This window comes from Schistocerca piceifrons, chromosome 5, assembly GCF_021461385.2.
Source record: "Schistocerca piceifrons isolate TAMUIC-IGC-003096 chromosome 5, iqSchPice1.1, whole genome shotgun sequence".
NCBI lineage: Eukaryota > Metazoa > Arthropoda > Insecta > Orthoptera > Acrididae > Schistocerca > Schistocerca piceifrons.
In genome coordinates, this window is record NC_060142.1 from 492,084,362 (window position 1) to 492,099,768 (window position 15,407).

General features: G+C 35.8%; 1 protein-coding gene across 1 annotated transcript in view; it reads right to left on the bottom strand.

The window, feature by feature from the left end:
• Positions 1-249: 249 nt before the first annotated feature.
• Positions 250-15,407, bottom strand: part of LOC124799101 — an 80,135-nt gene continuing 64,977 nt past the window's right edge. The window contains exon 3 of the mRNA XM_047262640.1: positions 250-594. Coding sequence (XP_047118596.1) covers positions 468-594 — 127 coding nt within the window. The 3' untranslated portion in view covers positions 250-467. The remainder of the gene's footprint in view (positions 595-15,407) is intronic.

Here is a 15,407-nt window from a genome sequence, read left to right on the forward strand (position 1 = left end):
ATGTATCTTCTGTGCTGGAGGAAACTTTTCTAAAGAGTTTAGCAGTGTAACTATTTGATTTTTCTTGTGTTTTGCTCGCAGTTGTTGTGAGACAGTGTTCATCCTTCTCCATACTGTCTGAAACATCTTCCAAAAAATGAAGGTATGAAATATTTGTGACTGGGTTCATTTGATTCCCATAAGTTAGATACTGCATTTAAAACAGATTTTCTTCTATATTTGGAAAACACATATCACAATAAACATATATATGCACTGTCATTCATTTTACAATGTAATTTATGTGAAACTATACACAAGAAATTGTATTAAACACTAATGTAAAGCTACAACATTTGACTTTAAATCACAGTTAACTTTTTCAGTCTCTTGTGTTAACTCAGTAGAAAGACACCAGGGTAATGAAATGGTGGCAGCTGACTTATTCCCCTGAGTCGGAACACAGATAAACAAGATCACTTTTATAGTCACTTGTTTCCACTAGAGGATGATGAATGCGAAGGAGGTGGTTTGCCAAGTGACAATCCAAGGCTGTGATGATGCCAACAAGTTGGCACCTTCCTTAGCTGACTCTCATTCACAAGTGTTGTGTGTCTGTACAAAAGAAATACATAACTTTTACTTTTGACTTGTAAGTGTATAATACACAGTTTCTACTATTTCATGAATAGCAATTATTTCTTGCAAGTCAGTCATGTTATGGAAATACCTAGGATCAAAAATAAATGAGTATGTGAAATGTGGCTTTCACCTAGGGTCAGCCATGGGTAAAATGCTTGGCACCAACTAATATCAAAAATCTACTTACAAAATTTCATTTCAAGAACCATTTTTCACTGAGGAATCTAGGAATATCCTGCACCCCCTACATATCACTTCCACACTGACTGAAAATAAAATAATGTTAGGTACAACTCAAGTATAGAGGCGCAAGAAAAGTTACTTCCCAGTAATGGAAAAAAATGAGAACACTCAGTTTATGGTACAGAATAATGAAACTTTTACTACAGATATAAATTAAATGAAAAAGGAGAGCAAGGATAACCTTGTTGGACACCTTGTCTCATTGTTGTCTCTTTCTTAATTCTGTTGATACCTACAGTAATAGATATCAATATCAATAAGAAAAAGACTAGGACAAGAAAAGGTGTCTGAAAAGGCTGACCTCTCTCTCCTTAATTTATTTACAAAAAGTGCAGAACGAACAGTAAAAAGTAGCGTGAAAGAGCTCAAAATTTATGTTAAACAAATATATTGCATTCCATTTGCTCTTGATATAGTAGTCTTAGTACTTTCTGAAAAGGACCTGAACTATATGTAAAAAAAATTACTGATGCCTTGGATAGCAACAGAATGAAAATAAATGCCAAGACTAAAATAATGGTGAGAGATACACTGAACAGAGACATATGGGTGATCATTAAGATAGAAAATAAAATTCTAATGAAAATGAATGAGTTCTGCTACTTAGGAAGTACAGTAACACATTACAGGAGTTGAAAGAGACTTCAAACTACAAAAATTAGCAGTGAAGTTAATTTGTGACATCTCTAACAGAGCATCATGCACAGGTCTCCTTAATACACTCAGGATATTTATGTTACAAAGCAATATATATACTCACTGATGATGTCTGTAGCCAGCAACAGGGAATTATTGCAGAAAAACTGTCACATTCACAAGCATAACACAAAGCAGGTGAAAAATTTCCACCAAGCCTCTGCAACTCCCACAAAAGTCCATAGGGGAGTAACTGAGTCAGGGATAAAAGTGTATAACAAGCTTCCCAGCAGTATAAAAAAAGGAAATTAATAACTTGTAGATATTCAAAAGGAAACTGGAAACATCCCTCAGAGAAAAACGTATTATAAAATGATGAGCTCCTACAGTAATAAGGCATCTTTTTGAGTAAAAATAGAGGAAAGAAAATCTTTTTTTATGCCATGAAGGTAAAATTGTACACTCCTGACATAAATTATATGATAAAATGTAAATTCATTTATATGATGGGTTAACATTTATACTACCATTTATTCTGCACTATTAAGTATTCACTTGAACTTACTTATCTGATGCAGATAAAAACTTTGTATTGTAATTTGAAGCATAATGACAAAATGTAAATTTCATTACTTATTTGTGACATTGAGATACAAAATGTGTTCTTTCATTCATTCTGCTATTTTAAGCATTCACTTGGACATATAAAAGTAAAACGCAGGCTGTAATCTTGTCTGTGTGTGACTTTTTGTGCACACTACTGTGTACATTTTTTATTTATGACATAATTAGTTGTAGCCTGCATGTATTGAAATACCTCTTTTAATTTCCAAATAGATACACATATAAAAAGCAGACCCATTTACATTTTCAAAATAAATGAAAGATGATGTTTTTTTTTATACATTTAATTAAATTTGGAATCACTCTTTGCCTATAGCTTCATCTGTGCAATGTGACACACACACACACACACACACACACACACACACACACACACACACACAAAGAGAAAGAGACATAGAGAGAGAGAGAGAGAGAGATAATACACATATTTTTTCACAAACAATTAACATATTTCACACATATTCCATTGTTGTTGCTGTTTTTGTTGTGGTCTTCTGCCTGAAGAATGGTTTCAGGCAGCTCTATGGTACTCTATCTTTGGCAAGCCTCTTCATCTCCAGATAAGTATTGTAACCTGCATCCATTCAAATCTGCTTATGGTATTCACCTCTCAGTCTCCCTCTGTGACTTCTACCCTTTGCACTTGCTACCAATATTAAATGGTCTTGATGTCTCAGATTGTATGCTCTCAACCGATCCCTTCTCTTAGTCAAACTGTGTCACAGATTTCTTGTCTCTGCAATTCCACTAAGTATTTCCACATTAGATCCCCAATCTATCCATCTAATCTTCAGCATTCTTCTGTAGCACACATTTCAAAAGCTTCTGTTTGCTTCTTGTCCAAACTGTTTGTCATCTATGTTTCACTTCCATACATGGCTACATTCCAGACAAATACCTTCAGTAAAGATTTACTAACACTTAAATCCATATTCGATTTTAAAAAATTTCTCTTCTTCAGAAGCTCTTTCTTCACCATTGCTAGTATTCATTTTACATCCTCTCTACTTCAGCCATCATGAGTTATTGAACAACGACAATAGTGTTGAACAAGGAAAAGGGACAGAAGGTTCATAAAATTATAATATTCCAAGTTAACTGACTGCAGGAAAGAAATATCAACAGGTAATTTTTTGTAGTTTATACACACGGAATACTTTTAAATTATTAAGTGTGATCTGTCTCTTATCTATTTTATGATTATAATAAATTTTTTCTGTATAGAAAGTGAGACATATGCCACATTTGGCAGAAATTCCTTCAGGGTTTACAGAGATGACCAGACATGTCTTGGCACACATGCAACTATCCCCTAATTCTAGTGGTGAAATACCATTGTAACTGTCATCAATAATAGCTCCCTTCCAGTATGCAGGATGGCAGTGGGCAGCAACTTAAGATGATTCAGTGAAATTACAAAATTGTCAAAGTTGCATAGAAGTTTGTTTTTATTTGGTGATCAGTTTTGGACTTTTGCCTATTATCAAGCCATCCACATAAGTCCTACCATCACATCATAATGTGTGTACATTGACCACAATGCTTGTGAGTGGCTAAGTGCAAGATGCATTTGCATATGACAGTCCAGTACTACATGCACCAGTAAGTCTAGTGACCATGAAAACCATGGATTTGATACAAATGTTGGTTGTTACCGAATATTTTTACATGTCACATTTTTTCATTTCTCCTCCCCTCCACAGCACTTGGGGTGGTACAGGTATATTACCACTAAAGTATTTTTATACAAATAATTATACAAATAATGCATCATGTATACACAAAATTTTATTGAAATTTCTCCAAATGTTTCTGTGTTAAGCTTCTGTGTCACCCTCTTTCACCCCCAGCCCTATGTGGGTAGATGTTGATCATTTTTATTCTAACAGACATAACTATTCTCAACTTAAAATAATTTTTTTTAATTAAAAAGAAGTTGCAAGATGTTCTTCAACTTAACACAAGATTCTAACCCCTCTTCTCTAGCTGATAAGACTCTTTGCAAAAGAGAAGAGTTCTACCTAAACTGTTCCATAACACATAATGGTGTGTGCATAAGCAAAATAGGCTGTCTTTGTACCCGTGTCGACCAAGATAACAATGTGAGATCACTATCATGCTCCTCAAACCTCTGTAGATGATTCTGGCCTAGTGATTTTATCAGTTATCCTGATGTAAGATATCATTGCCATTGTCAAGGTGTCCAGCATGAAGGGAAAGCAGGTACTGTATAATAATGTTCATGTAGTCCATAGCTTTTATGGTGTCTTATATTATTTCTACAGCTCCCACGGAATCTCAGCCAAATGCAACCAAAACAGTACTGCTATCATTGATCTATTTGCATGGTGCGGTACATCATTCAATCAGCCATTCACATTGACAATGGTGTGTAAAGATATGACCAGCCACACAATGTTATAACAACAATGATTTGCCTGAACAAGCAACATTTTTCCATTGATACACAGCCCAATCATGACACAACTGAAACTGACAATGTAGTTATGTCATCTGCTGCAGAGCTCCATGTTCTTCAACGTGCACCGATTGGTGTGCTCTGAAACACTTTTGTCTCCACCAGCACTGCACACTGTTATCAAATCTGCCACAAATCACCACTTCGTCTGCTTTATAGGGCACTCAAGCCTCCAAACTCCAAGTGCAGTTGTGAGGCATGGACCCAATGCCTCATTGCCTGCTCCTGATTTCACCATCCTTCAACTATTTTCCACAGATGTTTACTGCAGTAACAAGACAACAGTCAACAAGCTTCACTGTTTCTGAAATGTTCTTGCTGAAGTGCCTTGCCAGAACAAACTTCTCTTTGTCATTGTCACTTATGCTAGTGGATTTCTCTATTTGCAGACAGTATCATCACTATAATGATTCACCATTCATTTAATCTCTGCTCTACACTTTCCTTAATGCAACACATGCCAATAATGCAACCAGGCAATGGTCAGTCTCTCAGTGAACAACAGTCTTAATGTTTTGGCACATCAGTGTATGTTAACAAGCTGTAATTATGAATTATAAGAGCAACTTATTGATGCATGTAGATGACACCAGCATGGTGAACGAATATTTGGCAACTGCACACTCAGATAACCTCATTCAAACAGTACTTAAGAGGTTTACTGTCAATCCACTTCATTCAGTTTCATGCAAGCCATAAGAAAAGAGAGGAATTTATGGTGTATCATAGAAACATATTTAATGAAAGCAGACAGCACTAAGTTCATAACTTTGCATTTATACTGCAAACTGAACTGGGAATGTCACATAACTCACACCACAAAGATATTGAACTCATTTGACTTTACTTTAAGAATATTTTCTTATATTGGTGACCAGAAAGGAGTGAAGGCATATTATTTAGCTATACTCTATTATGTGTTATGGAGCTATTTAGGTAGAACACTTACCTTTGCAAAAGATCTTCATCACCTAGAGAAGAAGGGCTAGAACCTTATGTTGAGGTGATGAACCTCTTGTCACAAATTTTTTAGGCATTGGGGATACTTACGTTTACTAAAAGAAAAGTGATTCACACTATATAACAGTAATGATTGACTGCAATACCAAACATTCTTCAGTAGGAAACTTCAGTTCCTATACAAGAAATGGTATAGGGAACATGGTAATGGAATTCATTGAGAAAAACAGAATGTGTGATCTTAACATATTTTTCAAGAAGATCCCAGACAGAAAATGGACATGGAAGGGTCACATGGAATTAAAATTGAGGCTGATTGTGTATTGCCAAACAACAAATGAATTATGCAGGATGTGTTAGTTTTGAACAAGTTCAGGATTTCAAGTGACCATAGATTAGTAAGACGCAAAATAAAATTAGACACAACGTCAGAAAGAACTAAACTCACTAAGCTAAACTCCCATTTCATTGGGCTTAATAACTTTAGGTGTAAATGAGGTGGAAAACCAAATAAAATTAAAATCAGCAAGTAGGTTAAGCATCTAGAGAATGAAGAAACCATTAACTTAAATATGATAAATGGTGTTTTGCCAAGTATTGTAGTGGAAACAACAAAAAATGTTGCAGGAGCATTGAGGAGCAAACAATATGAATCTGAGTATGCAAGACAGTTGATGAATGAGATGAAATGATAACAGATGTTGAACATTAACTGAACTAAATAAAATTATTTAGAATTGTTTACAAGGAAATATAAGAAAGTTGAATGAGGCATCATATCACAAGAGTCATGATGATAAAAGGCTAGGTTAGAATGAACTTGTGAATTTACAGGCCTGGATGGCTCCTGGCTTGGGGGTGAAGGAGGCCTTAGCAATTGAAGTATGTAATTTTGCATTATTGGCTCAATGGAGCTCAGCATGGACAGAATGCAAGGAAATAATGAGCATTCAGTAGCAAGGAAATAATGAGCATTCACTAGATAATGGCTTTGAAAATCCTAGAGACAGACCTAATGACCAAGTCAGCAATGGGAAAATTAATTACTGCAGATTTACCTTCTGCCACTGATGAAATATAACTCAAGGTTTTACACAGAAAAATATTAAAAATAGTCTTCTGGAACTACATAATAAATGATGATATCAAATTGTGTGCCTTGAAGTCACAAGTACAGTGCATGACACTGAACAAAGTCCACTTTTTAACTGAGTGATTTTTGTGAGCAATGATTGCAAAAATACTTTAAATTACACTACTGGTAAACCAAAAGTGTTACAATCACAAACAATATGTTGGAAGGAAGCTGGACCCATACAGTGAATGCATACTAATGCCAATTGTTGGTAGCTTAAATGAATCCAGAACATTAAGCCTTTAATTAAAACTGTTTAATTAAAGTGAGCAAAATTGATTGCTCTCTACAATTATACATATTATGAAGATAGCATGAAATGTCCTTTGTCTTGTCCATTATAAATATGAGTTTAGATATGTAAGCTACTTCAGTGTTAAATTAAGTATAATTCAGTTTTATTGAAATAAGTATTGAATTAAACTGGCCATATCTTAATTGTGTGGGTTTCCGTGGCCAGAGTCAGTTGACATAAAAGTTTTCTGGGTATGGTACCAAGTCATATTGTACAAAACTATTGCTGGAGAAAACCAATCTGTGTGCAATGCCTAAGTGATGCTCAAAACATAACACCTGAGCTTAAAAGGCTATGCACAATGTTTCTAGCCAATGGCTACAGCCATGAGTTGATCCACATAGCCTTGTCAAAGAATATAAGTAAGCAAGATAAAGAAGAAATAGACAAACTGTAGCCAGCAGTGTACTTATATTATGTGAAAAATGTCACTGACCGAATAGGCAAACACCTTTGCTGGGTTGGGGTGCAACCTGTCTTCTATAGTGGTTGCAGGATCACAGATGTGCTAGGCTCTACTAAGAACAAGTAGCCAATAGCAATGCACATTTGGGAACATGAGCGCTATATTTGTCTAAGGCAACACAACAAATCTGCAGTAGTAGAACATCAGCAAGATTGCAGAAAAGAAATAAAATTCAGTGGATCCTGTTTGTTGTCCAAGCAGCCAGTCATGATGGAATGTACAATTAGAGAGGCCATTGAAATACTTAAACACCCTAAGAACATGAATAGAGTGGATGGACTCAGGGTTGTCCCATCTTAGCTGCCAGCAATCAGGGCCCAAAAGACCGCACTGTCAACATAAGGCGTGGGCACTACCAGCGAGTAACTGCCGCCATGCGGCCCATGTCCAGCATTTGGTAAACAGGAACCAACTTGTCATTCGCTGGTGACCACCAATCATGGCACATAATACAAGAGCTAATAGACAACTGAGGTTACACTCTCCCCTCCACCTCAGTAACTTATTAATATAAAATTCCCTCTCCTTCTTCTTTAAGTGACCAATGAAATAAACTATCTTTTTAAAAATTATGGTGTAATGGCATGTGCAGTGAGCAGCAATAACAAAATATAAGGGACACTGCATAGTTAGAATGCACCAGTAGACCCAGAAGAAGGCCGCTGCAGCCATAGCCAAAATGCTGGTTTTCTCAAGCAGTAGTTTTATACAATATGACATGATACCAACCCAGAAAACTTTTATGTTGACTGCTCATATCTTGAATTTGGTGAGTGTGTGTGTATATATATATATATCTTTGTTTTATATATATATATATATATATATATGTCAATAACGCCATGTAAAAGAGCAGGGAAGCATTCTCTGATCTGAAATATAATATTTCTTTGTGTACGAATATTTTCTTGTATTTATTATTTAAATCAATTGTGTACTATGGTACCACATCATAGTTTTATACATGATGTAATATTTATGTGAAAATGATTTGTAACATCGGAAAAGAGCTGTGTTGTGGAGTGGCACTCCTTTCAGTATGCATCAAATTAAGAAAACATAGAACTTAAATGATGGACAATGTAATAAAAGTTTTTAAGAACTGTAGGTATGAGTAACACTAGAACGGCGGAAAGGGTCAAAATGACCCCTGGTTTTTTTTTCTTTTTTCTTTTTTTTTTTCGCTGTCATATTCAATTCATTTTATTTGTTAATGAAATTATATGACTTTTTCTAATTTTTTCTCCTCTCTTGGAAGATGTTTTATTGTTTACAAAATATTTTAATTTTCTTTGCCATTTCATTCAGTATATCTAGAATGGCAGAAGGCGTCAATTTGACCCCACTGTAAATTCTCTTCTAAATATAAATAAATGATCCAACAATACAGCGTCAACAGTGAGCAGTAATGCAGAGCAGTTGCTGCTCATTGTTGCAACTTGGCACATATACATTCCAGTCTGCCACAGCTTATGTTGTGTCACTCAGGCAGTTTTCGGCCACGAAACATGTTTTCGACCATGTATTGTCAAGTGTGGAGTTTCTGATGAAGAAGTGTTAAATCTCTTGTAGAATTCCGAAGCTGAATTGAAAATTGACTTCACTGATGAAGATGATGATTATGTACTTGACACAAGTGAAGATGAAGACATTGTGAAGGAGGGATGATTAGTGGAAGAGGATTCAGATGCTGATATACATCAACCGCCACCTCTTCCATCCCAGCAGGCACAGTTGGAAGCATCTACAAAGATGATTTCAAGGGATGGAACCTTGTGGGACATTGGAAATTATTCATCTTCTGGAAGGTGGTCAGCTGTAATGCTCTGAAGGAGAGAGGAAGTCTCACTGCTTATGCTTGCCAATGAGTAGACAGTTCTGTCATCAGTGTCTTCCGTCTTATTTTTGATCAAGCAATGCTATATCTCATGAAGAAATACTCAGAATCAAATTCTCAAAAAGTACTAAAAAGCAATGACTGGACTGTGTCACATGAGGAACTGGAGAAATTGATAGCCATCATATATGTTTGGGGTGTATTGTGCACAGAAGTTATGTCTGTGTATGATCTCTGGTTGCTCTCTTATCACGGACATTATGCCAACAGGTATATTTCAGAAGCTTCTGAGATTTCTCCATTTTGATGAAAAATCAAACCGCACTGAATCCGTGGCAGCCAACAAATTCACTCTTGTATCTGAAATTTGGGGAAAGTTCATTGAAAACAGTATTTGCGCTTACCACCCTGGAGAAAATATAACCATTGATGAAGAACTGTTATGAAGTAAAGCAAGATGCAGGTTTACTCATTTCATATCCAATGAACCAGACAAATAAGGCCTCAAATTCTGGTTGGCTGTTGATGTAACAGCAAAGTATATGTAAGGCTTTCACATACTTCAGCAAAGAGGACATGCATAGAGAGAAACAACCACTTGGAGAGTACGTTGCTCTGTGTCTCATAAAGCCATTTGTAAATCAAGGAAGAAATGTGACCACAGACGACTTCTTTTTATCTCTTCAACTTGCTAAAAAAAACTGAAAGAAAAGAAAACTTCATTAGTTGGTAGAATGAATGAGGTCCACCATGGAATTCCCGATGAAGTAAGGAAGCCAAATGCTGAAATACACTCCCCCTTAATACTGCACAATAGTGGCAACACAGACTGCACCTTGACTGTATACCAAGGAAAGAAGAATAAACATGTCATTGTTCTGAGTACACTGGATGCTGAAGTAGCAATAAAAAAGGAAGAAAAGGAAAAAACCTAAAACTGCAAAGTTCTACAATGCTACAAAGTATGGGGTGGATATGGTTGATCAAATGGCCTGTAAATATACTACAAAAGTTGCATGTAGGAGATGGTCAGTGCATTACTTCTATACATACTGGACATGGTGGTAATAAATGCATGGGTCATCTGTAACATAGTAATGAACAAGTAAATGGAAAGGAAGAAGTTTGTTCTTCAACTGGCAAATGAACTCAAGGAAACAAAAGAGCAAGAACATCAGGCAAAGGAAGAGGATATGGGACTGAAATAACCTAGAAAGCAGAGGAAGTGCCAAATCAGCCTCTGCAAAGGCTACAAGACCAGCTAAAAATGTGAGAGTAAAATGGACCAAATATAGTAAATGTATCTAGAAGGTTGTATGAATAGTTAATAAATTAAAACCTGTAGTTAAGAAACTGGTTAGCAGTAGCAACAGTAAATTTGTATGATACATTGTTGTTCAAATAAATTAATAATTATTATTTATAATTGTGAATTATTGTTGTGATTACTAGATATAAAATATGGATTAATAAACACTAAAAAAAAATACTTGTTTAAGACAAATATGAAAATATTTCATGTGGTGTCAAAAGACACCTTACTGCTATTTTAGGAAAGTCAGAAATTCTGCCGTTAACATAGTACAGATCCACATGGTTATAACTAGGTGGCTTTCAAGCATTTTGTGGCGACTTCTGCTTAGAGTTTTAGGAGGTTTTTCATGGCTGTAAGGTGAATACAGAATTGTCCTTAATAATACCCTCCAAATAATTTCCCAATTGGGATGTATAAGAACCCACTCAGCTTCACAGAAATAGCAATAAAGGTATGAAGAGAATAATGTAACACACTAATTGAAAGCCTTCAAACAGTCCACCTCCCTCCATAAGAGGATTGGATGAAAAGTAATAAAAAATTAAAAAAGCACTCCATGGCACATGTGTCCTGTGAGTTTCTGGAAAAGTTGGTGGGAAACACTGAGTCTATGTCTGCCTTTGGTTGTTGTTGAACTTAGTTTCTAGGCAACAAGTTAACCACACAGTTTTGTACTTTGAAATTTTATGGGTGATAGAATTTTGAGCAATATGTTGGGAATCATACATTTTCATACTGATTTCAAGTGGTGTAAAGTTGCATGACTGGTAGCTTTGTCCATGATGAACTTTTGCAGATGGTAAAGCAGCATCATTGATGGAATTTAACATTACAGCAAAGCCATGATTTAGTTCCTTGTTCTGTTTTCACTGTAGATGATCTAACCAGAGAATCTACATAAGCTCTTTATGAAAACTTCACTGCACACAGCTATTATTTCATTTCTTGACTTTAAGCATGAGAACTCATACACTAGTATGAAATGGATAGATTGCTAACCACCGAGCAGTGGAAATGTTACATTGCAAACCAGCAGAACAAAAAGTCTACTGAAACATGTAAGGTTTCAGACAGAAGGCCTTCTTCTGAAATAGACAACACACACACACACACACACACACACACACACACACACACACACACACACACACACGCAAATGCAGCTCACACACATATAATTGTCTCTGGCTGCTGAGGCTTGGTGCCTGAAGAGACTGGATTCAGCAGCCAGAAACAGTAGTCATTTGTTTATGAGCTACATTTGTGTGAATATGTGTGTGTGTGTGTTGTCTATTTCACTAGAAGGCCTTCTGGCTGAAAGCTTACGCATTTAATAGTCTTTTTGTTGTGCCTGTCTGCAACTCAGTACCTCCACTATACAGTGAGTAGCAATCTACCCTTTTCATAATATTATCATTATTTCATACTGGACTTTGCATTTTCAGAGCTCATATACTTTTATTAATAACTTGAAACAAATCCACACATCTTTTTATGATTTAGTTTGAATGGTGTGTAGAATCCAAAATTATCTTTCCTACTTTGTCAACTAAAGTTATTTATTTATTTCTACAATTTTTTGTTTAACTTGTTTATTCATTTACTTTTGGAATAAATGTCTGACTCTCTGTGTGTAATTGGTGCTTGCCTGGTAAAACCCTTCCTTAAACAGCTGATGCTGGTATTAAGGCTTATGCATAGCATTGTATAATGCTCCCCTAAGACAGTAGAACCATTCTGTACATCAGGGACATTCACTAGCCTGAACATCAGTTAAACTTCCAAGTAAATTTGAAACTATTTACTCCATTGTGATTAGTGTGGTGTACATACACAAACTGGTAGATATTACCAGAGGTATTCGAAATTACTTCTAAAGTGTGTATGGGGTACCTAAAGAAATGGACATTGAGATAACAGACAGTGATAGTAGACACACTCTGAAAGCATTACAAGAAGCAGGGCAGGCAGTCGATAAAAGGAATGAGGAAAAAGCCCTGGACATGACTGAAAATGATAAGTAATAAAAGCAATGGCCGTTGAGGCAAAAGCAAACCTTGCACAGTTGTTCAAAGAATGTTAGCATACAAGGATGAAACGTCATAGTTCAAACAATGCTTTCAGTTTTATAATTGACAAGAAATAGAGCAGTGAAGATGTGAAGAACTATAGGCCTATTAGTCTTTTTTTAGGGGTATACAGAGTTTTTAGAAAAATCGTTACTAATTGTCTAGAAAAGTTTAGACTTTTTACTGGAATAATGTCTCTTTAGAATTCAGAATTGAAGGAAATTAGTGAAGGGAACTCCATTTCATCAGAATTATTTTCTGAAGCCTTGTAAGAGGTCTTCAGAGAACTAAACTGACAGATGAAAATAGGAGCATAAATTGATTATCTGACCCTCATTTTATTTTCAGGTGATACTGGTGTGTTGCTTAAGATCCAGAAGAGCTTCAGCAAAGAATGGGGCAACTGACTGAATACATTTGACTACAGACCAGATGAAAGTAATATACAAATCTAAGAGATGTCAAAACATTTTTATCTATGCTCAGTCTACTACTTTCTAGTGTTAGTCACCTTTCATTTCATTATTTGGCACTTATTTAACTTAGTTGCTGGATGTCTCCCTTGTCACCACAGTTTTAACTTAATTTAATGAAAGAAATTTGTGTCTGTTCATGTTGTTGTTGTTGTGGTCTTCAGTCCAGAGACTGGTTTCATGCAGCTCTCCATGCTACTCTATCCTGTGCAAGATTCTTCATCTCCCAGTACCTACTGCAACCTACATCCTTCTGAATCTCTGTTTAGTGTATTCATCTCTTGGTCTCCCCCTACAATTTTTACCCTCCACACTGCCATCCAATACTAAATTGGTGATCCCTTGATGTCTCAGAATATGCCCTACCAACTGATCCCTTCTTCTAGTGTCTGTTCATAATAGGAACTTTATTTATGTGTTAACATATTTTAATTGTTAATGTACTGTGGTTTCTGAGAAGTGAATTGGAGATTGGTATGGCCTCAGTTTCCTCTTTTGTATGCTAGCACACTAATCATCATGCTGTAAGAGCTGGTCCTTATTTGCGCTTAACTGATGAGAAGTTGGCACAGAGGTAATCAGAACTGATTTTAGATAAACTGGGTAAACTCTAAACCATAAAATAAATTGTTCACAACAAATCCAGTATAGCAGCAAAAGCTTTGCAGTTCATAACAGCTGAATCACTGCTCCTAGGTGAGTGAAGTTCGTTGTGTTACATATTACTCCAGAATCTGTGTAACCCTATGTTTGTCTTTCTGTCAAATGATGCTCATGAACGATTCTTAGATAATTAAGCACAGACATTTATTGAGAAATGAGGTAAATGAACAGCTTGGGAAGTAATATGGATATAAAGCAGATTAAGTAATTTACTGAGGTATACAAAGAAATTTCAGACACTAGAGTACGAATTAATGTTTTAGAGCAAAGTGTGGCAACATCAGTGATCAGAGTGAAATCTGACGAAGATATTGATTATTTTAATCTGTATCCTAAACTCAGGGTCTTAGTTCCAGCAGTTACCATTAGCTTTTTGAGTTGTGTGTTTCATAGTAACATGCTGTGTATCTGGTGGATGTATAATAGTGAAAATAAAAGGTGGGATTCTTAGCCAGAAAGTCACCATGAGTTCATATGACAAAAATATCAATGTACCTAAACCAAACCAGAGGCTGAAGGCTTATGAATCTCAGGAAAGCCCCCTCCAAGTGACCCACGAAAAGGTTGGCATAGGAAGCAGCCATCCTGTTACCCATGGTCATACCCCTGATCTATTGATATGTCAACCTGTCAGTGAATCAGCTTTAAACCATTTATTAATATTAGAGAAAATTTGATTAGCAGCCATTTCTAAATCTGTATTTGACTTGCTTTTTATTGCAATGTTTGTATCATCTGCAAACAAAAGAAACTTAACATCTGGAAATGTAACAGATGAGAGGTCATTAACGTATACAAGAAAAAGCAACAGACCCAAGGTGGAACCTTGAGAAATGCCACATGTAATTAATGCCCAATGACATGAAGAAAGATTGCTTACTCCACAGGTATTTCACAACAACAACCTTTGTTTCCTGTTAATTAGGTAAGACTCAAACCATTTCACAGCAGTTCTTGTGACACCATAATACTCTAGTTTAATTAAGAGAATGCTGTGATTCACATAATCAAAGGCTTTTGACAGCTCATAGAATAGGCCAGTAGTCTCTAATTTGTTATCTAATGAATTAAATACATTGTCACTATATACGTAAACAGCCTTCTCTACATCTGTGACTTGGACAATGTATTATTTGTAGTCACACACTTAAGAAGACACTTGAACACAACCTTTTCAAATAGTTTTAAAAAAATCTGGCAAATGTGAAATTGGTCAATAGTTTGATGGTGTCACTTCATCCCCTTCTTGTAAAGAGGTTTAACTTCAGCATATTTTAGCCTGTCTGGAAATGTTCTTCTGATAAGAGATTGATTACACAAATAACTTAAGACAGAACTCAAGTCTCATAAGCACTCTTTGAGTAACTTCATTGATATGTTATCATAACCACTAGAATTCTTTGATTTTAAGGATTTTAAGGATTTTATGATGGGTGCCACTTCCTTGGGAGGAATGAGTGCTGTTTCCATTTTACTTGAGTTATTTGTAAAGACTGGTCTCAGGTATTCCATTGCACTGTTTGCTGAACCTAGTAATTCCAACCTGTCAGTAAAAGAAATATAGTACTTATTTTACTGGAGTTATTTG